Source organism: Onychomys torridus, chromosome 6 (assembly GCF_903995425.1).
Source record: "Onychomys torridus chromosome 6, mOncTor1.1, whole genome shotgun sequence".
In the NCBI taxonomy this organism is placed as follows: domain Eukaryota; kingdom Metazoa; phylum Chordata; class Mammalia; order Rodentia; family Cricetidae; genus Onychomys; species Onychomys torridus.
In genome coordinates this window covers 129,449,896-129,469,260 of record NC_050448.1, presented here as the reverse complement: position 1 = coordinate 129,469,260, position 19,365 = coordinate 129,449,896, and the positions used below count along the sequence as shown (strand labels likewise).

At 40.1% G+C, this 19,365-nt stretch overlaps 1 protein-coding gene across 1 annotated transcript; it reads right to left on the bottom strand.

Annotated features, from left to right (window-relative positions):
• Positions 1-5,146: 5,146 nt before the first annotated feature.
• Asb17 (ankyrin repeat and SOCS box containing 17) lies at positions 5,147-17,392 on the bottom strand. The gene is made up of 3 exons (XM_036190938.1): positions 16,906-17,392; positions 7,499-7,778; positions 5,147-5,420 (listed from the first exon to the last, which is right to left on the bottom strand). Exons 1-3 carry the CDS (start codon positions 17,304-17,306, stop codon positions 5,214-5,216), a joined length of 888 nt encoding a protein of 295 aa, XP_036046831.1. The 5' UTR covers positions 17,307-17,392; the 3' UTR covers positions 5,147-5,213.
• Between the last annotated feature and the right edge of the window lie 1,973 nt (positions 17,393-19,365).

The window sequence follows — 19,365 nt, the reverse complement described above, 5'->3', positions numbered from 1 at the left end:
AGTCCCTTCTTGGTCTTAAGATCTATTTCTACTGTTGCTATTTTTCTGTGAGTTCCTTTTATGTTATATGTAAGTACCCCACAATCCAGCCTTTCACTGTAACTGCCCAGTGTTTTAGCAAGCTGCCTATGGTATTTTGAATGAGAAATGTTCCCCATAGGCACATGCATTGAACACTTGGTCCCTAATAGGTGGCACTGTTTGGGAAGGTTACAGAAGTTTGGGGATGTGGAACTTTGGGAGAGGAAGTATGACACTGAGGCTGGGCCTCTCAAGTTTGTAGACTTACCCTACTTTTATTCTCTCTGCTTCTTGTTGGGGTTGAATGTGATCTGTCAGCTTCCTACCCCTTTGACTGTCCTTTCTCGCCATTGTGGACATGTAGCCACTTTGGAACTGCAAGCCAAAATAAACCCTTCCTTAAGTTGCTTTTGGTCATGGTGTTTCATCCCATATTTCCACCCCAGCAGTTTGTCCCACAGAGTAGATCCTACATTGTAAGACAGTATCCAGGCCTAGATGGAAAAGAAAGGGAGCTTACCTACAGGCCTGGGAGATGTATGTTATTTACAGTAATTGTGGTACACAGAGTTACACGTTTTAGCACACTTACAGATATGTCTGGCCTTCACAGTTGGGTGAGCAGAGTCCCCTTGTCCCAAGACACTGCCTTGCTGTGGTCTCCACTATAGCTAGCCAGACACAGACCTAATTCCTCATGAGGCCTTCCTCCAGAATGTCCAACATATGGGTTTGTGTGTAGCCTTTTGAAAATGGCTGTTTTCATTTTGAAGTGAATCCTTGTGCCTTTTACTGATGACAAGTGCCCATTGGGGTAGATCATAACTTGTTTAGCTATTCATTCACTGAGAGGCCTTGAGTTAAAGTCATCTTTTCTATTCTTTTCCATTTTTTAAATTTTATGTGCATGGTTGTTTTGCCAGAATATACGTCTGTGTTCCACATGTGTGCAGTGCCTGTGGAGGCCAGAAGAAGACATCAGATCTCCTGGGACTGGAGTTACAGATGTCTTTGAGCCATCTTGTGGGTGTTGGGAATCAAACCTGAATCCTGAAGAACAGCCAGTGATCTTAACTGGAGCCACGTCTTTAGCCACAGTTTTCAATAATATTGAGTAAGGTTATAAGCCTTTTTTAGGGGGGTTTATGATGACAGCATTTTCATGTGTGGATTACACAGAAAAAAGTTCTATTTGAAGTATATCGTTGATTTCATACACAATTGCCAATCCCTGAGTTGTATCAGCTATGTATGAAGTGCCACTGTTCCTTACTGGTTCTTGGTACTGGTAGTTTTCTGTTTAACATTTAGAAATGATGATGTTTGTGTTAGGGGTAGAGTGTGGCAGGAATCTTAAAAGGTCTTATTAATGAAATCAAACCCGAGGCCAGTTATTGGGGTGAAAGCTGGAAGATCAGAGAAGCAGAACAAGCCACAGCTACCTCACCTCACCAGTTCCTCAGCTGGTTCTCTGAAGATTTTTTTTTCAATACTTTGTGCAAAAACCATTGGAGATAATTCATGTAACGTTTCCACAATCCATAATTTATCACTATATGGATGATATCCTATTAGCTGATCCAAAGTTAGACATATTAGAAAGCATGTTTGAAGAAGTAAAAAAAGTTTTGCCTCTCTGGGGACTGCAAATTGCTCCTGAAAAAATACAAAGAGGAGATTCTATTAATTACTTAGGATATAAAATAGAGCTACAAAAAATTAGACCCCAAAAGGTACAACTGAGGAGAGATCGATTAAAGACTCTTAATGATTTTCAAAAGTTGTTAGGAAGCATTTCTAACTTATTGGGTATCAAGGGAATACCCAAAGATGGACTACAAAATTTGGCTAATACTCTAGAAGGGAACAAAGAATTTACTGCTGCTGGTTCAGAGAAGAATTGCCAGGACCATCATGTTACAAGAAAGCATCGGCAAAGGTCAGTTTGAAAAAGTTTGGCAAGACAAATGGTGGGAAGAAATTGCTGTGAAGATTTTCTCTTCTAGTGAAGAACGTTCATGGTTCCGAGAGACATTTATCAGACTGATTACTCCAAACCACAGAGGAGGCCAAAAAAAAAAAAAAAAATCTTCAGAGAACCATGACCACACCTAAGAGTGACTTTGAAAACTTCAAAAGGATGATGGGGCTCTACAAAGATGAATTCATGTGGACTATGGTAAAGCCATTAGCACCACGGAAAGATTGACTTTGGACTACAAACTGCTCAGGACAGTTTGAGATGGCTAGCTGAGATGATCCAGCCTGACAGACTACTTGAACAAGGACTTGAAACAAGCCCTGCACTTTCTCATTATGCAGCGGCTGGACAAATGATACAGGACGTGACAATTAATCCCAAAATAGTTTTTGTTTAAAAAAGAAAAAGGAGAATATAGATATGAGGTAGATCATTGAATCTACCCTGAGAAAAAAGATAAAGAAATAATAGGATAAATGGGTAGATCATTGAATCTACACTAAAAAGAAAAAGGGAAAGATATAAAAATGACAAAAGGTAGATTATTGAAACTTTTATGAAATGAAAAAAGAATATGAATATGATAAGAAAAAGATCAATTTTTGAATCTACTTTTAAAAAGGAACTACTTGTTTTAAAATAAGTAATGAAAATTTTTTGTCTGAGTTTATCAAATATTACTGGACTGGACATTGTTATATATAATGGAGTTTTTTGCATGAGTCTGTCAAATGTTAATGGACTAGATATCATTAATGCAGTCTTGACTGTATATTGTATATACTTATTGGATATGATTTTTCTTGTATTAGTTATAAGCTTTTTTAATTTTAGACAAAAACAGGGGAAATGTGGTGGGTATTGTGTTGCCTGAAATATTGTGTGTTCCCCGAAATAAACTTATCTGGGATCAGAGAGCAGACAGCCACTAGAACAAAGCCAAAAATGGTGGCTAGAAAATGGGAAGAGTAAGCCATAGCAGAAGTTGGGTGGTGGTGGTACACGCCTTTAATCCCAGCACTTGGGAGGCAGAGCCAGGTGGATATCTGTGTGTTCAAGGCCACTTTAGAAACAGCTAAACTTGGTGACCCACGCCTTTAATCCCAGAAACCCAGCCTTTAATCCCAGGGAGTGGGAGCAGAAAGAGAAAGGTATATAAGACATGAGGACCAGGAACTAAGTGAGTTAAGCATCTGGTTAAGCATTTTGGCTGGAGAAGCATTCAGGCTTTGGAGCAACACAGTTCAACTGAGATTCATGTGGAGGAGGACTCAGAAGCCTCCAGCCTGAGGAAACAGGATCACCTGAGGAACTAGCAAGGTGAGATAGCCGTGGCTTGTTCTGCTTCTCTGATCTTCCAGCAATCACCCCAATAAGTGGCCTCAGGTTTGATTTCATTAATAAGACCTTTTAAGATTTGTGTTACAGTAGAGGGTAAGGTCTCTTTCAAGTTTTGGGGGTAGTTGCATCTTTTAGCCAGCAGTGGTATTTTATTTCTATTGCTCTCTCCTGGATTTTGAGTTTCCTTTAGCATACTTCCTCTAAAAGCACATTTCTAAATTTGTTCATTCAAGCAAAAATGTTTGGAATAGGTCTTACTTTTAGAAAGCTACAACACAAATCTAATTCAGTAAATATTTTGAGGCAGGTAACATGTTAGGAGAATAAAAGGTAGGATATCTTACTCTAAATACTTTAGGGTACAGTCCAATTATACTGTAACATATTTAAGGTAATAGCACAGTATATAACCTTTGTTGGTCACAGGAAGTTTAAAGGATGGCATGATGGGTTTAGAAAGGGCATTTTAAATAGAGGGATCAACATGTAAAAGCAAAGCAATGTGAGATGGTAGGCAGGTTGGTATCCCTGCTGGATAGAGAGAGAGCATGTGAGTAGACAAAGGAAAAGGCTATCACTTTACCTAAAGAACACTGTGGAGTTGGAAGTTGTATTTATTGTTGGAGGTTCAGGTGGGTGTGTTAGTGGTGATGCAGGTTGTAGGATGACTCTGTTATCATTTTACTGAAATCATGAGTGGTAGAATGAATTGATCTGAGGTAGCTGTGGAATGTAGGGTTGAGGAGACCAACAGTTTAGATCATTTCAAAAGAGTTGATGGTAGCTCCAGGTTGAAGAATGAGAAAGGGCAATGTGTGCAGGAGAGGATTAGAAAATGGCCAGTGAAGAGAACATACTGGCTTCAAAGACATGAGGTTTTGTGGTTTAACCAGATTCAGTGACTGATCTATCAACCAGGGAAACTTTTTATTGAGTTATGTGCAAACATATGTTCAGTTTCCAACCTATTACCACCAGCACAGCAAGGTCTGTTAAGTCCACGTAGACACAGAGTAAGTTAGGTACATTTATGTCCCAGAGGAGCAAAGACCTTGGGGACTTTCTACCTTTTGTAATGACCTTAAGCAAACCTATTCAACCTTGGCCCTGAAGGAAGATGTAACCTTTGCTTTTATCACACAGTAAGCAGACCCGTACTGTTCAGATAAGACCATATCTTAATATCTAAGGCTTCCCTCAGTAAAGACATCCTGAATAGCTTATCTAGTGAAGGAACAGTGTTTCTGCTCTGAACATGGGTCGAAACAGCAGAGACCCCCTGAAAAATTGTTGCTAATTCTGCCTTTGTGTGACAAACTAGACATCACAGAAAAATCTAGTGCCCGAGGTATTTTTAAGCTAAAAATATGTTTTGAATACATTTAATTTTTTATAATGTTAAAATTTTTATAGATGAAAATTTTATATACTATACCAAAATAGATCTCTTTTATCTAATGCATATAATTTATTTCACTTCATGGAAGATAATAGAGTTACATGGAAACTACAGTGTTGGACTTAGGACACATAAAGTATATCTTCTTTAAAATTTATCTTATTTTGTATACATGTTTTGCCTGGATGAATATATGTATACCACATGCATGTCTGATGCCCACAAAGGTCAGAAGTAGGCATTAGATTTGGAACTGGAGTTATAGATTATTACTGGCTACCATGTGGGTGCTGGGAACTGATTTCAGATCTTCTATAAGAGAAACTAGTGCCCTTAACCACTGGGGAATCTCTCTAGCTCTGAAAACATATCGTCTAACAGATTATCCAGTGCAACAAACTTTCGTGAAGTTAATAGTTTATTAACTTCTAAACAATGCTATCATTCTAAAGAACAGCATGAAGATGCATGTTAGCTTTCTAAATTCAGGAAGTTTTGTAGACGAGCAGGAATTAGAAGTGAAAATATTCCATTTGGGAGCATATTGTTGGCTAACAGTTGGGTCCTGATGGTTAGTCTGCAAAGGTGGACGAGTTCACATGGGTCATTGTATCTTGTTGGTGGGATGTAGTCCAACCAATTTTGAATAATTGGACGTCTTCCCAAGCTCAGCTGTGTCTGGAGAAAAGGAAAGCTTTTATTTACCCTTGGAACAATTTCAGGTATTTAGCACTTTTTAAATTTTACCTAAATTCAGAAGAGATCCTGAATTTATATAACCCTCATAACGTTTATCAAAACCTTTTCACCTTATAGGTGTTTCATTCCAATTTTGTTCTCCCAGTATGTGGGAAGGCACTAAGCAAAATTTAAACTATGACCAGGGAAGTTCTTCATTTCAGATGGAGCATAATTCTGCATTATCACCTCTTTTGAGGTGCTGTCTTCAACACAGCCATATGCAAAGACCACCCAAAAGCTAAAGGTACCAGTGCTCAGGTCCTATTCAGAAAGTCGGACTCTAGAAACAGGTGATGTAAATCCTACATGCTCCCCAGGTGGGCCCAACCCATGTAGATCACCAGGACCTCAGTGAAGGCCTGCCTGCATCAAAAGAGGTCATCTGGAGTTTTAGGAAGCCATCTTTGTAAAGATTCTTTTCTGGAGATTAAATGCCAAAGAAAGACATTACTGCATTAAGAGAGATTTCCTTAGGGACTCACACAGCACAGGAAGAAGAGAACCAGCTCCACAAAACTGCCCTCTGAACTCCATCTGTCCCCCAATGGCACATATAACAGTTAAAAAACAACAGCAAAAACCTTCATTGTCCAGGCCTCATGACACCTACTCAGCTATATTAGATATGTACATATATTCATTATTTATTCAGTTATTAACTATTTAAAGAATATCTAATGTATATTCAACTGTAGTAGATGCTTGGGATAATTATTAGGTATGCAAAGTATACAGTGTTTATGTTTACAAGGTTCTAGAAACATCCAAACATACTTAAATATGTGTGCCATATGAGAAGGGATGGAGGCCCAGAAATAACCAGCTCTTCAGACAGTGTGTACTTGGTCCCATGCCTTGCACAACACTACTCCACTGTAGTTTATGAACTATAATTGTTTGGAGCCTGGATATAAATTCTGTGTCTCCTAGGTGACTTTGATCAATTTTATCCTGATACTTTGGTTGTAGTTTTACTTGGGGGGATTTTAGGCTGGTCTAAATTCATGTGTTCTGTAATAACCATGCAGGGTAGTTACTACAAAACAAAGATGTAAAAAAAAAATTGAAGACATTAAAAACAACTTAAGGATGTTCTCTTTTAAAAATTGGTTGCCAATTATAATCCAAGCCATTTGTTTGTCTTACAACTGGCCCATACATTAGTATTTCTTATAAAGGTATTCAAAAACTAGCAAAATATATGCCTTATGAATCTATTTCTGAAGTTATACTTCTAAAGACTAGAGGAACTGTTGATTGCTTATTAAGCCAGCTGCCTAAATTTGTAGGACTAACTTCCCTTTATACAGATTAATTAACCTCTTGCTATTAATGAGCATGATATAGTTTGATACTGCAATTTGCAGTTCATTTTGAAGAATGAACATTCCCAACTTATGATTGATATATGGTGATTTTTTTTCTCTAACTTGGTCTAGCCCAAAAAAAACCTTATTAAGGAGAAAGTCTCCATATTTCTGAGAGAGATTTTCAGTTGAATAAATATTTTATGTCTTTATATTTCTATAATGCTTAAAATTGCTTTGGGATCCTGAATGGAAAAAATCTATTTCTTGGTATGTGATTGTATTTGTGGGGAGAAATGGAGCTGTCATTTTGAAATATTCTACTGGAAAGAAGAACTGTTAAATTTTAACTTATTTTGTTTTGATAAGATAGAACTCTTAATACACAGTTATTGAAATAACAATTTACATCTATTTAATGCTAAAATAAACTAAATTTAACTTTTGAAGTTCATGGTAACAAAATCAACATTTGAAGGATTAATTTTAGCTAATTTTGATTTTGCCTCATTTTTAATTACTCAGCATATGAGCAGTGATTAATTCATCATTGGAAATAATGCATACATTAAAAACACTTCACTTTTGCCATCCTAAGTATGTCCTAACACTCACATGTTGGATTGCACCCTCTAAGAGTTATGCTCTGCTCACCTCCCCCAAGAGCAATGTTCTGTTCACCTCCACCAAGAGCTGTGCTCTGCTCACCTCTATCTCCCGGACTGAGATTGCAGAAAGCACTCTGGAACATAGCATTAAACATGTCTTGGCATCTTCTTGAATGTCAATCAACTCATGATCAACCATTATTCTCACTCTCGAAGGGTAGAGTAGTATTGTTAAAACAATGTTCATAGGGTTTTTTTCTCTTTCTAGAATTCCATACTGCAGGAGAATTTTTAAGATATTTGACTGTCTTGTCTGAGCCACATAGAGCAGAGGTGTGATTCCACTCAGTGGGCTAGGGCAGTACACGGGTGTGAAGGTTCTGAAAGCCAAAGGCAGATTAAGCAATATCATAAGAACTCTGTCTTTTTTTTCATTGAGAAAAAATTTTTCACTCATTTTACACACCAAAGATCCCCCTCTTCCCTCCTCTACTTCCCAAGCCTCCCCCTCCCAACCCACCCTCCACTCCCCCCCCCCACAAGAAGGCAAGGCCTCCTATGGGGAGGCACATCCAGTAGAAGCAAGTCTAAGCCCTTCCCCCTGCCTCAAGGCTGCACAAGGTGTCCCATCATAGGTAGTGAGCTCCAAAAAACCAGCTCATGCACCAGGGATAGATTCTGATCCTACCGCCAGGTGGTCCCCCAAGCAGATCAAGCTATACAATTGTCTCGCTACGCAGAGGGCCTAGTCCAGTCCCATGCAGGCTCCACAGCTATTGATCCAACTTTCATGAGTTCCCACTAGTTTGATTTGGTTGTCTCTGCAGGTTTCCCCATTATGACCCCAATGCACTTGCTCATAGAATCCCTCTTCTCTCTCTTTGACTGGACTCCTGGAGCTCTGCCTGGAGTTTGGCTGTGGATCTCTGCATCTGCTTCCATCAGTTACTGGAGAAAAACTCTGTGATGACAGTTAGGGTATTCACTGATCTGATCACTAGGGCAAGCCAGTTCAGTTCAGGCACCCAACTCCACTATTTCTAGTAGTTGAAGCTGGGGTCAATCTTGGGGATTCCTGGCAACTTCCCTAGCACCAGGTTTCTCTCTACTCCCATGATATCTCCCTCTATCATAGATCTCTTTTATAAGCACCCTGTCTTAACAGTAATGGAAAGGGATCTATAGTATCAACTGCTCACCTGTGAGCATTATGTAACTAACATATGTTATGTCTTAAGAACTTGACATTGTAACTATAGGCCAAACTACAGAAAACTCCCACCAGATGCTGAGGCCCCCTTGCATGCCAGGTGCTCACTTGACTCCCACACTGGTGGAGGGTATAAACCTTACCAAGTTCTAGAAATATAAAATGGAAGGGAAAGAAAAACAATTGTATGTATCTTATTTTTTTGAAGATTTAATTTTTTTAAATTATCGGTGTGTATGTCTATGTGAGTTTATGTTGTATGTGGTAGCTGAGGAGGCCAGGAGAGGGCGTTAGATCCTCTGGAGCTGGAATGACATGTGGTTGTGAGCTTTGGGTCCTTTGAAAGGGCAGGAAGCCCAGTTTACTTTATTAATATAAATATTGATCATTTTGATATATTTTTGTTCTTGATCATATATTAGACAGGATGAATTGAGAGTGGAGATTAGATGTTTTTCCATTTTAATAAGAAATGTAAGTTATGGTGACACCTATCTGAGGGCCCTCAGGAGAGAATGTTATTTTCCTCTTTCAAGAGTAAAGTTTAGGACTAGAGAGGTAGTTCATCTAGTGGAATGCATGCTGTGTGAGTATGAGGACTAAATTTAATCCCTAGAACCAATGTTCTGGTGGCATGTGTTTGTATCTTAGTCCTGAAGACAGTATTTTTGGGCTCAGCCCCTGGCCAGCTACCTAGCCTGCTTGACGAGCTCCAGGTTCAGTGAAAGATTCTGTCTCAAAGAAGTGGACATTCAAGTTTGCCCTCTGGTCTACACACACATTTTTTAAGTTTTAGAATTTCTAACTAGCCAGTGTTGCATTGCAAGATTGAGTTTTTAAAATGGGGTGCAGCTAGAGTAATGACTCAAGAGTCAAGAGATACTGCTATTCTTTAGGAGGCCTAGACTTGTTTCCCAGCACCCATATGGTAGCTCACAGCTGTCTTTAACTTCAGTTCCAGGGGATCTGATGGCCTCTTCTTGCCTCCAGGAGTACCAGGCATGCATGTGGTATAAAGCAATACATGCAGGGAAAATACCCATACATATACAATAAACTGAAGTCTGTATCTTTGAGTGTCACCTGGTGGCTAGATGTCAATATTTCAATTCTCTAAGACATAAATGAAATACACAGCTTTTGAATTTTTTCATTTAGTACACTTTTATGTTCCTTACTGAATTAGTTACTATAAAGGTGAGAAAACATGATAGTGTCTCTGATCACAGGATACTTGATATTAACAGATACTTAATTTTGTCAAGTAATGTGACTTTTGAGATTAAGCAAAGAGGAATTTTATTAATAAAACTTGCCTCTCAAATTCTCTTGAGAAGTCTAATCAAATATTGATACAATCTACAGACTGTAAAGCAGGACTTTAGGATTGCATGTGGTGGTTTGAGAAAGTCCTCCATAGTCTCACATAATTTTTAAAAAAATTTTTTGGGGGGGGGGGGGGGGGGGGGAGCTGAGGATTGAACCCTGGGCCTTGCGCTTGCTAGGCAAGCACTCTACCACTGAGCTAAATCCCCAACCCCAGTCTCATGTGTTTGAACATTTGCTCTCCTGTTGTTGGGGGAAGTATGTCATGGAGGCAGGCTTTAAGAGTTTGAAGCCTCACCCCATTTCCAGCTTCTCTCTGTTTCATGCTTGTGACTCAAGATGTGAGCTCCCAGATTCTGTTCCAGCTGCCATGGTAGCAGCTTGCTCCTATGCTTCCCTCCCACGATTGGCTCTTAACCCACTGGAACTGTAAGCTCAAACACTCTTCTGGAATTTGCCTTGGTTATGGCTTTTATCATAGCATCAGGAAAGGAACAAGAAAGACTGGGGAAATGGTCCAGAGGGGAAATGCACCAAGCCTGGAGACCCCAATTTGGTCCGTGGAACCATTTTGTGGAAGGAGAGAACTTTCTCTCACAAGTTGTCCTCTGACCTCCATATTTGTGCCGTGGCACAGATGTTCCCACACACACATACACATACAAAATAAGGTTTTTAAAACTTTCACATATTGGATAAGATGGAGCCAGCATGCTCCAGTGGGCTACTTGAAGCAACCCTGAGCCTCTGCACTTCTTCATCTCAGCCCAAAGCAGCCATGTGACTTGGGTCAGCAGTCTTGAAGGCTTGCTTCTTCATGTGTACATGCACTGGTTTGCTCCTTCTTTCATTAACTACTTAAAGAGTTGCATGTCCAAAGTGTGCTGAAGAGTAGAAATAGAAATGAAAAATATAATGAAGGATGGCCACTACTGTAGTAAAAGTTTGCTTGAGCCACTGACACCCTGAGAAGTGGCACTTAACTCTCCCTGGGGAGTCATTTACTGTCACATACCTAAGATGAAGGCTTGGAGGATTGGCAGGTGTTTTCCCATGGAAAGCTTAGAGTGTTCTGGGTACAAACATATGCTGTCATTGGAGTATTGTTCCTAGACACTAAAGGATGGGAACATCCCTGGTAAAAGTGAAGCCCTCTGTCCCTTACCAGATTCCTAGACAAAAAACCTGAAAGTACAGTTGGAAAATCACTGGATTAATTTGACTCTAAAGCTTCATGGAGCTCTAAATGTCAGGGCTTTGCCAGCTAAAGGAACGTATGCCATAGTGTCATGGCAGCATTTAGACATCAAGATGTGACCCTGTCTTCATTTCTGCTGCTAACACTGTGTGTGCACACCTGCTGATCCTCTTTCTCTCCTGAAATCAGTATTTCCTGGACATCTTAACTTTTTTCCATGAGTACTTCCAATATATACCAAAGATTAAACTCCAGCTTTTTTTTTCTTGGATTATCTCTCATTACTACTCTGATTCCAAGATCACTGTTGTATCAGGGGTTTTCACCTTTGTCTTGTGTGTGTTCTCCCCTCCAATTTCAATCCTGAGACATTGATAGCCTGTCATAGGAGACTGTCCAATAAGTGAAGAGTTCCTTGGTCGCTCTGAACCTTCTCATGAGGTCCTCTGACCTTCAACCCTTGTGCTATTATCATTTTCTTATTTCTGAAAACTAGGTTAGTGTTTTTATATATTCATTTTTCTCTTTAAAAAAGTGATTGAGCAAGGTGAGCTCTGTGAGTTTAAGCTCCAATGGGGAAATGTTTTATATTATTTCCTCTCTCCTCTCTCTCTCTTTCTCTCTTTTCCCCCCACTCCTTTCCTGTGTGTGTAAATAAGATGACAGCTTGCAGGAGTTGGCTCTCTCTGCACCATGTGGGCTCCAGGGATGGGACTCCGGATGTCAGGCTAGCAGCTGCTGCCTCTGCCTGCTGAGACCTCACTGGTCCAGGGGAAGAAATCGTTGTCGTTTTGGCTCACTACTGTATCTATGAGTGCTTAAAACAAAACTGACTCTTTAGGGGTCAATCAAATTTTTGCATTTTACTTCAAAGAGAAAGATGGGAACAGAAGACAGTCCATATGGAGTTTATCATCTTCTTGACAAAAATAAGCCATTTGGGTAAGAAACTGTTCTTGCCTGGACTGCTTGACAAAATGTATCAGCTGGACATGCAGGAACCATAGAAAGGTGACCACAGAACTTTGCAAGACAAAATGGTCCTTCAGATTCCTGCTTTGTAGAAGAAACTGCCAGCTATTCTACAGGACACAGAGAAAAAGGTGACTGAGAGATTAGGCCCTATTGGCTGAAGATGGATGCCCCAACATTACAGAGGAACTTTGGATAACTGTCCAGGCAGGCAACTGTCTCTGTCATTCTAGATTTTTGGGAAGTTGCTTACAGTGCTCTTCCTGTTTACTTAGATAATATTATATCTTTCTGTGGTCTTTGAAGTAGTTGAAGACAAGATAGTTATAATTTTCCTTGTTTATGATAAAAGATAACAGATATAAAACCTTAGACTCACAGATATAGGATAGATAGAATATTTTCTTTAATTTTACAAAATAAAAATAGACTAGATATTGTAACTGTAATTCTTGCTTGATAACTGTTTTGCTGTATGTAATTTCAATAGGTTAAAATTAAAACCTTCCTTTTGTTTAGACAGAAAGGGGAAGTGATGGGGGAATGTCTTTCTGTATGCTGCGAATATGTGTTGCTCTGATTAGTTGATAAATAAAGCCGTTTGGCCTATCGAAAGGCAGCTTAGAGGCAGGCAGGAAATTCAAAGGGAGAGACAGGAAGAAGGCCAGAGAGACACCAGCCAGCCACCAAAGGAGCAACATGTAATGTGATGCAGGTAAAGCCACAGAACGTGGCAATACATAAATTAATAGTTATGGGCTAATTTAAGATATAAAAGCTAGTAAAAAGCTTGAGCCATGGCCATGCAGTTATAATTAATATAAGCCTCTGTGTGTTTATTTAGGTCTGAGTGGCTGCGGGACTGGCAGGTGAGAGAGATTTGTCCCAACTACTGGCCAGCTGGGACACAGGAAAACTTCAGCTACATACTCATTTAAACCTTTTAGGGCTGGAAAGATGGCTCAGCAGTTAAGAGCACTGGCTGTTCTCCCAGAGGTTCTGAGTTCAATTCCCAGCAACCACATGATGGCTCACAACCATCTGTAATAAGATCTGGTGCTCTCTTCTGGCCTGCAAGCATGTGTGTAGGCAGAATACTGTATATATAATAAATAAATAAATCTTTAAAATAAAAAAAAAACCTTTTACAGGCAATGTAATTCTTTTATCTTGCTGGTTCTTAAGACGATATTTAACTTGGCCTTCAAAGAATGGGAATTCAGGAAACTCAGAGCAAGAAGCAAGTAGGCATTGTTAAGATTTAGGAGATTCAAATATATTAAACTTTACATTACCTCTAGGAGATACTGAGTGAATATTGATTGGAAAATGTTGAAAACATAACTAAAATTCAAATAGGTTTAAAATGAGACTTAAACATCTAATCTGTATCCACATGATGTGTGATTAATCCTTGGGTTTAAAGAGTATGGAACTGTAAACCAAAATTTGCCTAATCTATTCTGACAGTTAATTATAACATCCTTATGTGGATGGAGTGAGGCAAGTAAAACAAGGATTGGTTTTTAAATGTGAGGTTAATGAACTGAGCCCTCTTGTCAGACTTGTTAGGTAATGAGGCATACTATTTCTGTACAGTCACATAGTGGGTGACTCTGCTTTGTAGATAGACATATTTCTAATTTGTCTACATCTTCCTTTGACTGACAAATTGAAGACTTTTCATAATAATCTGATCTCTGGTGCTTACATAGTACACTTTCTGGAAGCTTTGTTTTCCTGGTCAGACCAGCCTGAGGTTCCCCGGTAGCTTTGTAATCTGTTTCTCAACCCAGTGTCTTTCCACTGCCCTCAGTGTCTAACAAGGTGTGCATGTCATGTTGGTCAATATTGTTTTGACCATTTATTATGCAATTTCATCCATAACCATAGTTTCAATTACTCTTCATTTATTTCAACAAATACTGAATTGCACTAAGTGAAAGCCACTGTTTTAGGTACTTATATTGGTGAACAAAACAAAACTTGTTAATTTTCTTAATGTCCTATAAATTACTAACAATATAGGGTCAACACAGCAAATGGAATAAGTAGTACAAATGTACTGGGGGACACATGACCCATGGGGCAGCATGTTGCCAAGAGGTTACATCTGGACAAAAACTAGGAGGCACATTTACTTAGCTGTGCCATCATGGAAGTGCCTGGAACAGTGAAGGAAGAATAAGAATGTCAGTGTGGATCAAAGGGTGAAACTGAGGACAGGGGAAATGGGGAGCCACGTGTGAAGAGTGTCATAATGTGTGTGAGAACGTCTTTTGGCTCCACTTGGAATGGATATGCACAAGAGGCCTGGGCTGTAGGAGCAGCATGGCTGTCAGTTGTACAACAGAAGGAAAGATGCTGCTTAGCTTAGGACAGGGTGACAGCAGTGCAGACAGCCATGTTTTACCACTGCTCGCAGGTAGACAGAACCAACAGCTATCATAACAAATTAGATGTAGAAATGAATAAAGACATCAAAGATGGCATTGTGTATCTAGCCACTTGCTGCGCATCTCTACCTGAATGCCCCCTGGGCAGCTCAAACTTTTTTTTGGTCTAAAACCGATTTAGTAGGTGTCTTGTCATACTTGACAGATTTGCATCAGGACCATTGGGGCAATTGGGCCCATCATTATGACAAAGGGGATTTCTGGAGCTTGGTGGTATAAATGGCTGTAAATACATGAGATGTAACTAGAGATTACCATGTTAAGTCAAATAAGCCATACCCTGAAAGTCAAATGTCATGTTTTCTCTCTTATGTGGAATCTACACTCAAATATGTACATTTGAACAGTAATGGGAGGAAGACAAAATATTATGTGTTTTCTCTCATAAAGAATTTAGATTTAATTCCATATGTACATACATGTATGACAATGTGGCATGGACACAAGGGAACATACTAGGAAACATGGTAGGAGGCAACACAGAAGGTAGCTGGAGAGGGGATGAGTATGAGAAAGGCACAGTGACACCAGTGCTTGAACATGTCATAATGAAACCATTATTTTGTGTACTCGCTTTCAAAACTTACATTAATAGAGTCTATTGCTGTTGTTATGGTAGGAGATGACAGTGGCTCCATCTGGATTAGACATGAGGAACTAAGGAGGGTGTGTTTTTTATAGACAGTCAAAAGGACTCATTGCTGTGATGGCAAAGGGAGAAAAGAATCAAGAATAAACCCCAAATGTCTGCCTTGAGCAATAGGGTCAGGTGCCACTGAGGTGAGAACCAGATTGGCTTGGAGATGGATGAGTCCAGTTGGTAATCTGTTTTGTCCCATGTGGCAATTTCAGGTAGACAGAGAAGGAGAGGTCAGGGCTAGAGATAATGATTTGGAAGTCACTGACATGTACATAATATTTTAAGCCATGGGACCCGGTAAATATTTGAGGGAAAGTATATAGCCCACTGGCTATGGACAAAGGATGATTTATATCACGACATGTGTAATGGAGATGCTAGGAGCAGAGAGTGGTGAGCTGGTGGTCTGGAGTGTTCTACACAAGGTTGTCACATGTAGAAAAGCACCAAGAGATTCTCAGGCTTCTTCAAAATCTGAAACTCCAGTTCTAAAAAAAAAATCTAAGGTTTTGTGTTAAGTGGAATTGCCAGTAATGACTTTAATCCTGTCACTGTGTTCACATCAGAATTTATCAATTTAAAAACTGTCCCATACATAATGAAGAATGAGCAAGGCAGTTCAGATGTAGCATGCTTGCTCAATGAGGGCATGGACATGGGAGTGGGCCTGGGCATGACAGGCCTTGAGTTCCATCCCAGAAAGCGTGAATGATCTTCTGTCAGTTATGATTCACTGTTTCTCTTTTATTTTCCATTAAAATTTCCTCTCTGCCCATATTTAACTCTTAATTTACTCCTCTATTTTTATTATACTTTTCAAGGATACCCCTGGGCTTTAAGCCTAGTTATTAGAAGCTGTAACTACATAAAACACATAAAATGGCAAAAAGTCCTATTGGGGGTTTTGTTTACTATTTCCAGCCCCCCACCCCTGGCTATCCATTCATGTGTTGGTGTAACTATTCAGGAACACCCTAGTGGGCTCTCAGGAGCAGAGTGATATAGCCAGGGATCATGGCTACTCCAGGCAGAACCCACACTGCCTCGTCTCTGAGTTGGGTCTTGTGTTTCACTGCTCACCTCCTGTCACTGTACATACAGAATGCAATGGATAAGTGTTTTATTGAATGAAGAAGCCAATGCACAACTGTTCTAATTAGGCTAATACCTGAAGCCAGGGAATTAATTGACTGTTGATCAAACTCCTGAGATACCAGAAAGTCACCTGGGGCTTTCACTTTCCTTAAATTGTCAGATTGACAGGTTCAGGCTGTAAAAACTTGGCCTATAAGGAACATGGTTTCCATTGAGCTCAGTTGTAGATTTGAAATCAAATTTACTACCACCTGACAGAGATAGGGGGCTCTTGTGTTGACTGTTGACCACAAGGTGATGAGTATATTCTGAGTTGTATTTGAGGGAGTCAACTATATGCACACACTCTAAGTGTGCAATCTCAGTAGCACCAAAAGAAGCGACCATAAGTCATAAGGCAAGGTCTGCTTCTTTAAGGGATTTTTAACATACTTGCTGACGTCTCCTGACTTGGGCAGAGCTACTGTGACTTGACAGTACATAATACAGGTAAAATTCAGAATCCATAATGAATTTAGTGACACAGCCCCACCATGATAGCTTGTCTAAGAAAACAGTACTGCACTCCCTCGAGACACTTCTCTCTCTCAACAAAGCATTAGTGGATTACCTCCATATCAGCGCCAGGCTGCAGCTTCTATCTTGGACATAGTCCTTCGTCTTCTTGAGAAGCAGTTCCACAAAGTCAGGATTACCTTTTCTGGCGAAAACCCAGTAGAGAATGGTATTCACGCAAATTTCAGTAAATTCGAGATTGAAATTGAGTTCAAAACGGTGTCCTGATTTTTCCACAAATGCAATATAGTCAGTGAGGAGTATGTCAAAGCCATCCAAGTCAACATACCTCAGAATTTTTGCCAGTGTTCTGTAAATCCTGGGTTCATAGCAGTGGTACCCCCACTGACCCAGAAACTGCAAAGAGGGCCTCTTGACTATCTTGTCAATGAGGTTGCAGAATATATTGCCTCTTGGAAAAGAAGTCTTACGGCATAATTTAGAAGAGTTATTCATTGCTTCTTACGGGTAGAAAGGGAACCACAGGCAATCATGCTGTGATCCTTCAGTTACATATTTTGATAATGTGGTAGGCTCTACTCCACACACACACCCCCTTCAGACCAGCCAGAGAAAAGGCAGTGCTGGGTGACATCACAATACTTGCAGAGCTGTCATCAGCACGGGTCAGAAAATTGAGGCAGTTTGTGTAGTTGGTGACATTTGAGAGACCTGAAGGACAGCAATGGTGTGCAGGAGAGCTAAGAGGAAATGCATTTTACTTTCCAAGAATTCCGCTCAATCTACGCTGTGTGTCTCTCAGGTGTGAGAAGTACCCTGATACATCACACTGCATGTAGCTGGAGAGCTTCTCTCTACAGGTGCCACCAAGCCCCCATGGTCCCACAACTCACATATAAAATAATCACTCAGGCTCTTATATTACTTATAAACTGTATGGCCGTGGCAGGCTTCTTGTTATCTACTTCTTTTATCTTAAATTAACACATTTCTTTTCATCTATAACTTGTCACATGGCTCATGGCTTATCTGTACCTTACAACTGCATGTTAATATTAATTAGTTATGGGAAGCTAGTCAGGGATAGCTCTTGAGTTCTGTGCAGGTACTGCCCACCCTCAATTCTCACAAGTTCAATCCTCCCAGGGTCTTCTGTAGTTGAGACTGATGACATAGTTTACTCAACCTGCCAGTAAGCACTCTGCCACCCCTGAATGCAACATCCTACTAAACAAAATCTAGAAACTTGGTTTTAGGATTTTTAAGTTTTGTAGATACTATTCCTCTACACACCTGGCAGATCCATATAATTGGAGCATTAAAGAAGCTTCAAGCAAGAGTTTCTGTGGGGTGAGTGGGTTGTTAGTTGTGTAGGCCTCAATGCTGTGTGCAGTTCTTACTCCATTTTCTGGAGGGAATGCCATTTACGTGTGAATCCAGTTCCAAGAGGCCTGACACCCTTTTCCAGCCCCCTCAGGTACATACACACATAAATGCTTCACAGACATATATGCTGGCAGAACACCCATACAGACAGTCATAACGAAGACAATAAAGAGAGCAGGGCTCCTGCCAGGAAATAACAGAAGACCAGCCACTGTTGCCAGGGCAGCCAGGACTTAAGAAGCTCTGCAGGTTTTATAGATCTTTCAGTCTGGAACAATGACTTGGGGGTAGGAGCACTTGCTGCCCTCCCAGAGGACCCAGCTTCAGTTCTCAGCATCTACAGCAGGTAGCTCAAAACAACCTGTAACTCCAGCTCCAAGGGACCAAAGACCCCCATCTGTGCATACCCTCTCTGGAAGTATGAATGTAATTGGCTTCCATAACCTCATAAGAAGTGCCACTGTTAGGAAGTGTGGCTTTGTTGGAGTGGTTATGGCCTTGTTGGAGGGAGTGTGTCACTGTCGGGGTGGACTCTGAGGTTTGCTGTGCTCAGGATATTGCCCAGTGTCTCAGTCAACTTTCTGTTGCTTGCAAGATGTAGGACTCTCAGCTACTATTCCAGTACCACGTCTGCCTGCATGCTGCCATGCTTCCCATCATGATGATAATGAACTGAACCTCCAAAACTGTAATCAAGCCACCCCAATTAAATGTTTCCTTTATAAGAGTTGCTGTGGTCATGGTGTCTTTTCACAGGATTAAAAATCCTGAGACACCCTCCTACATATACAGATAAATAAAAACATAAAAATAATATCTCAAGATATATGACAAAGTGACTTTTTCCAAGCTGAATGTTTTACTTTCCTGTTTATGAATTGATGTAAACTCCAGGAAATGTTTGACTTCAGCTCCTTTAGAATTAAATTTGCAAAGAACTGAAGACAGGTTGGTCAGCTTTGTCCCTCCCTCACGGTGCCTACTCACATTTGTAACAGGGTTTCTGAACTGAAACTCAATTTTTAAAAAAAGATTTATTTTATTTTATGTTTTGCCTATATGTACTTGGTGCCCTCAGAGGCTAGAAGAAGGTTTAGATCCCCTGGGACTGGAGTTAAACAATTGTGAACCTGCTGTGGGTGTTGTGGATATCGCTCTGTATAAATAA

Bases quoted from the DNA above. Each gene is read 5' to 3' on its own strand.
- Asb17 (XM_036190938.1), bottom strand. From the start codon at position 17,306: ATGAATAACTCTTCTAAATTATGCCGTAAGACTTCTTTTCCAAGAGGC. The intron at 7,779-16,905 runs GTAATCCACTAA...TTTGGCTTTCAG, and splicing joins AGCCTGGCGCTGATATGGAG to AACCTTCACACCCGTGTACT. The intron at 5,421-7,498 runs GTGAGCAGAGCA...CCTTTTCTCCAG, and splicing joins TCTCAGTCCGGGAGATAGAG to ACACAGCTGAGCTTGGGAAG.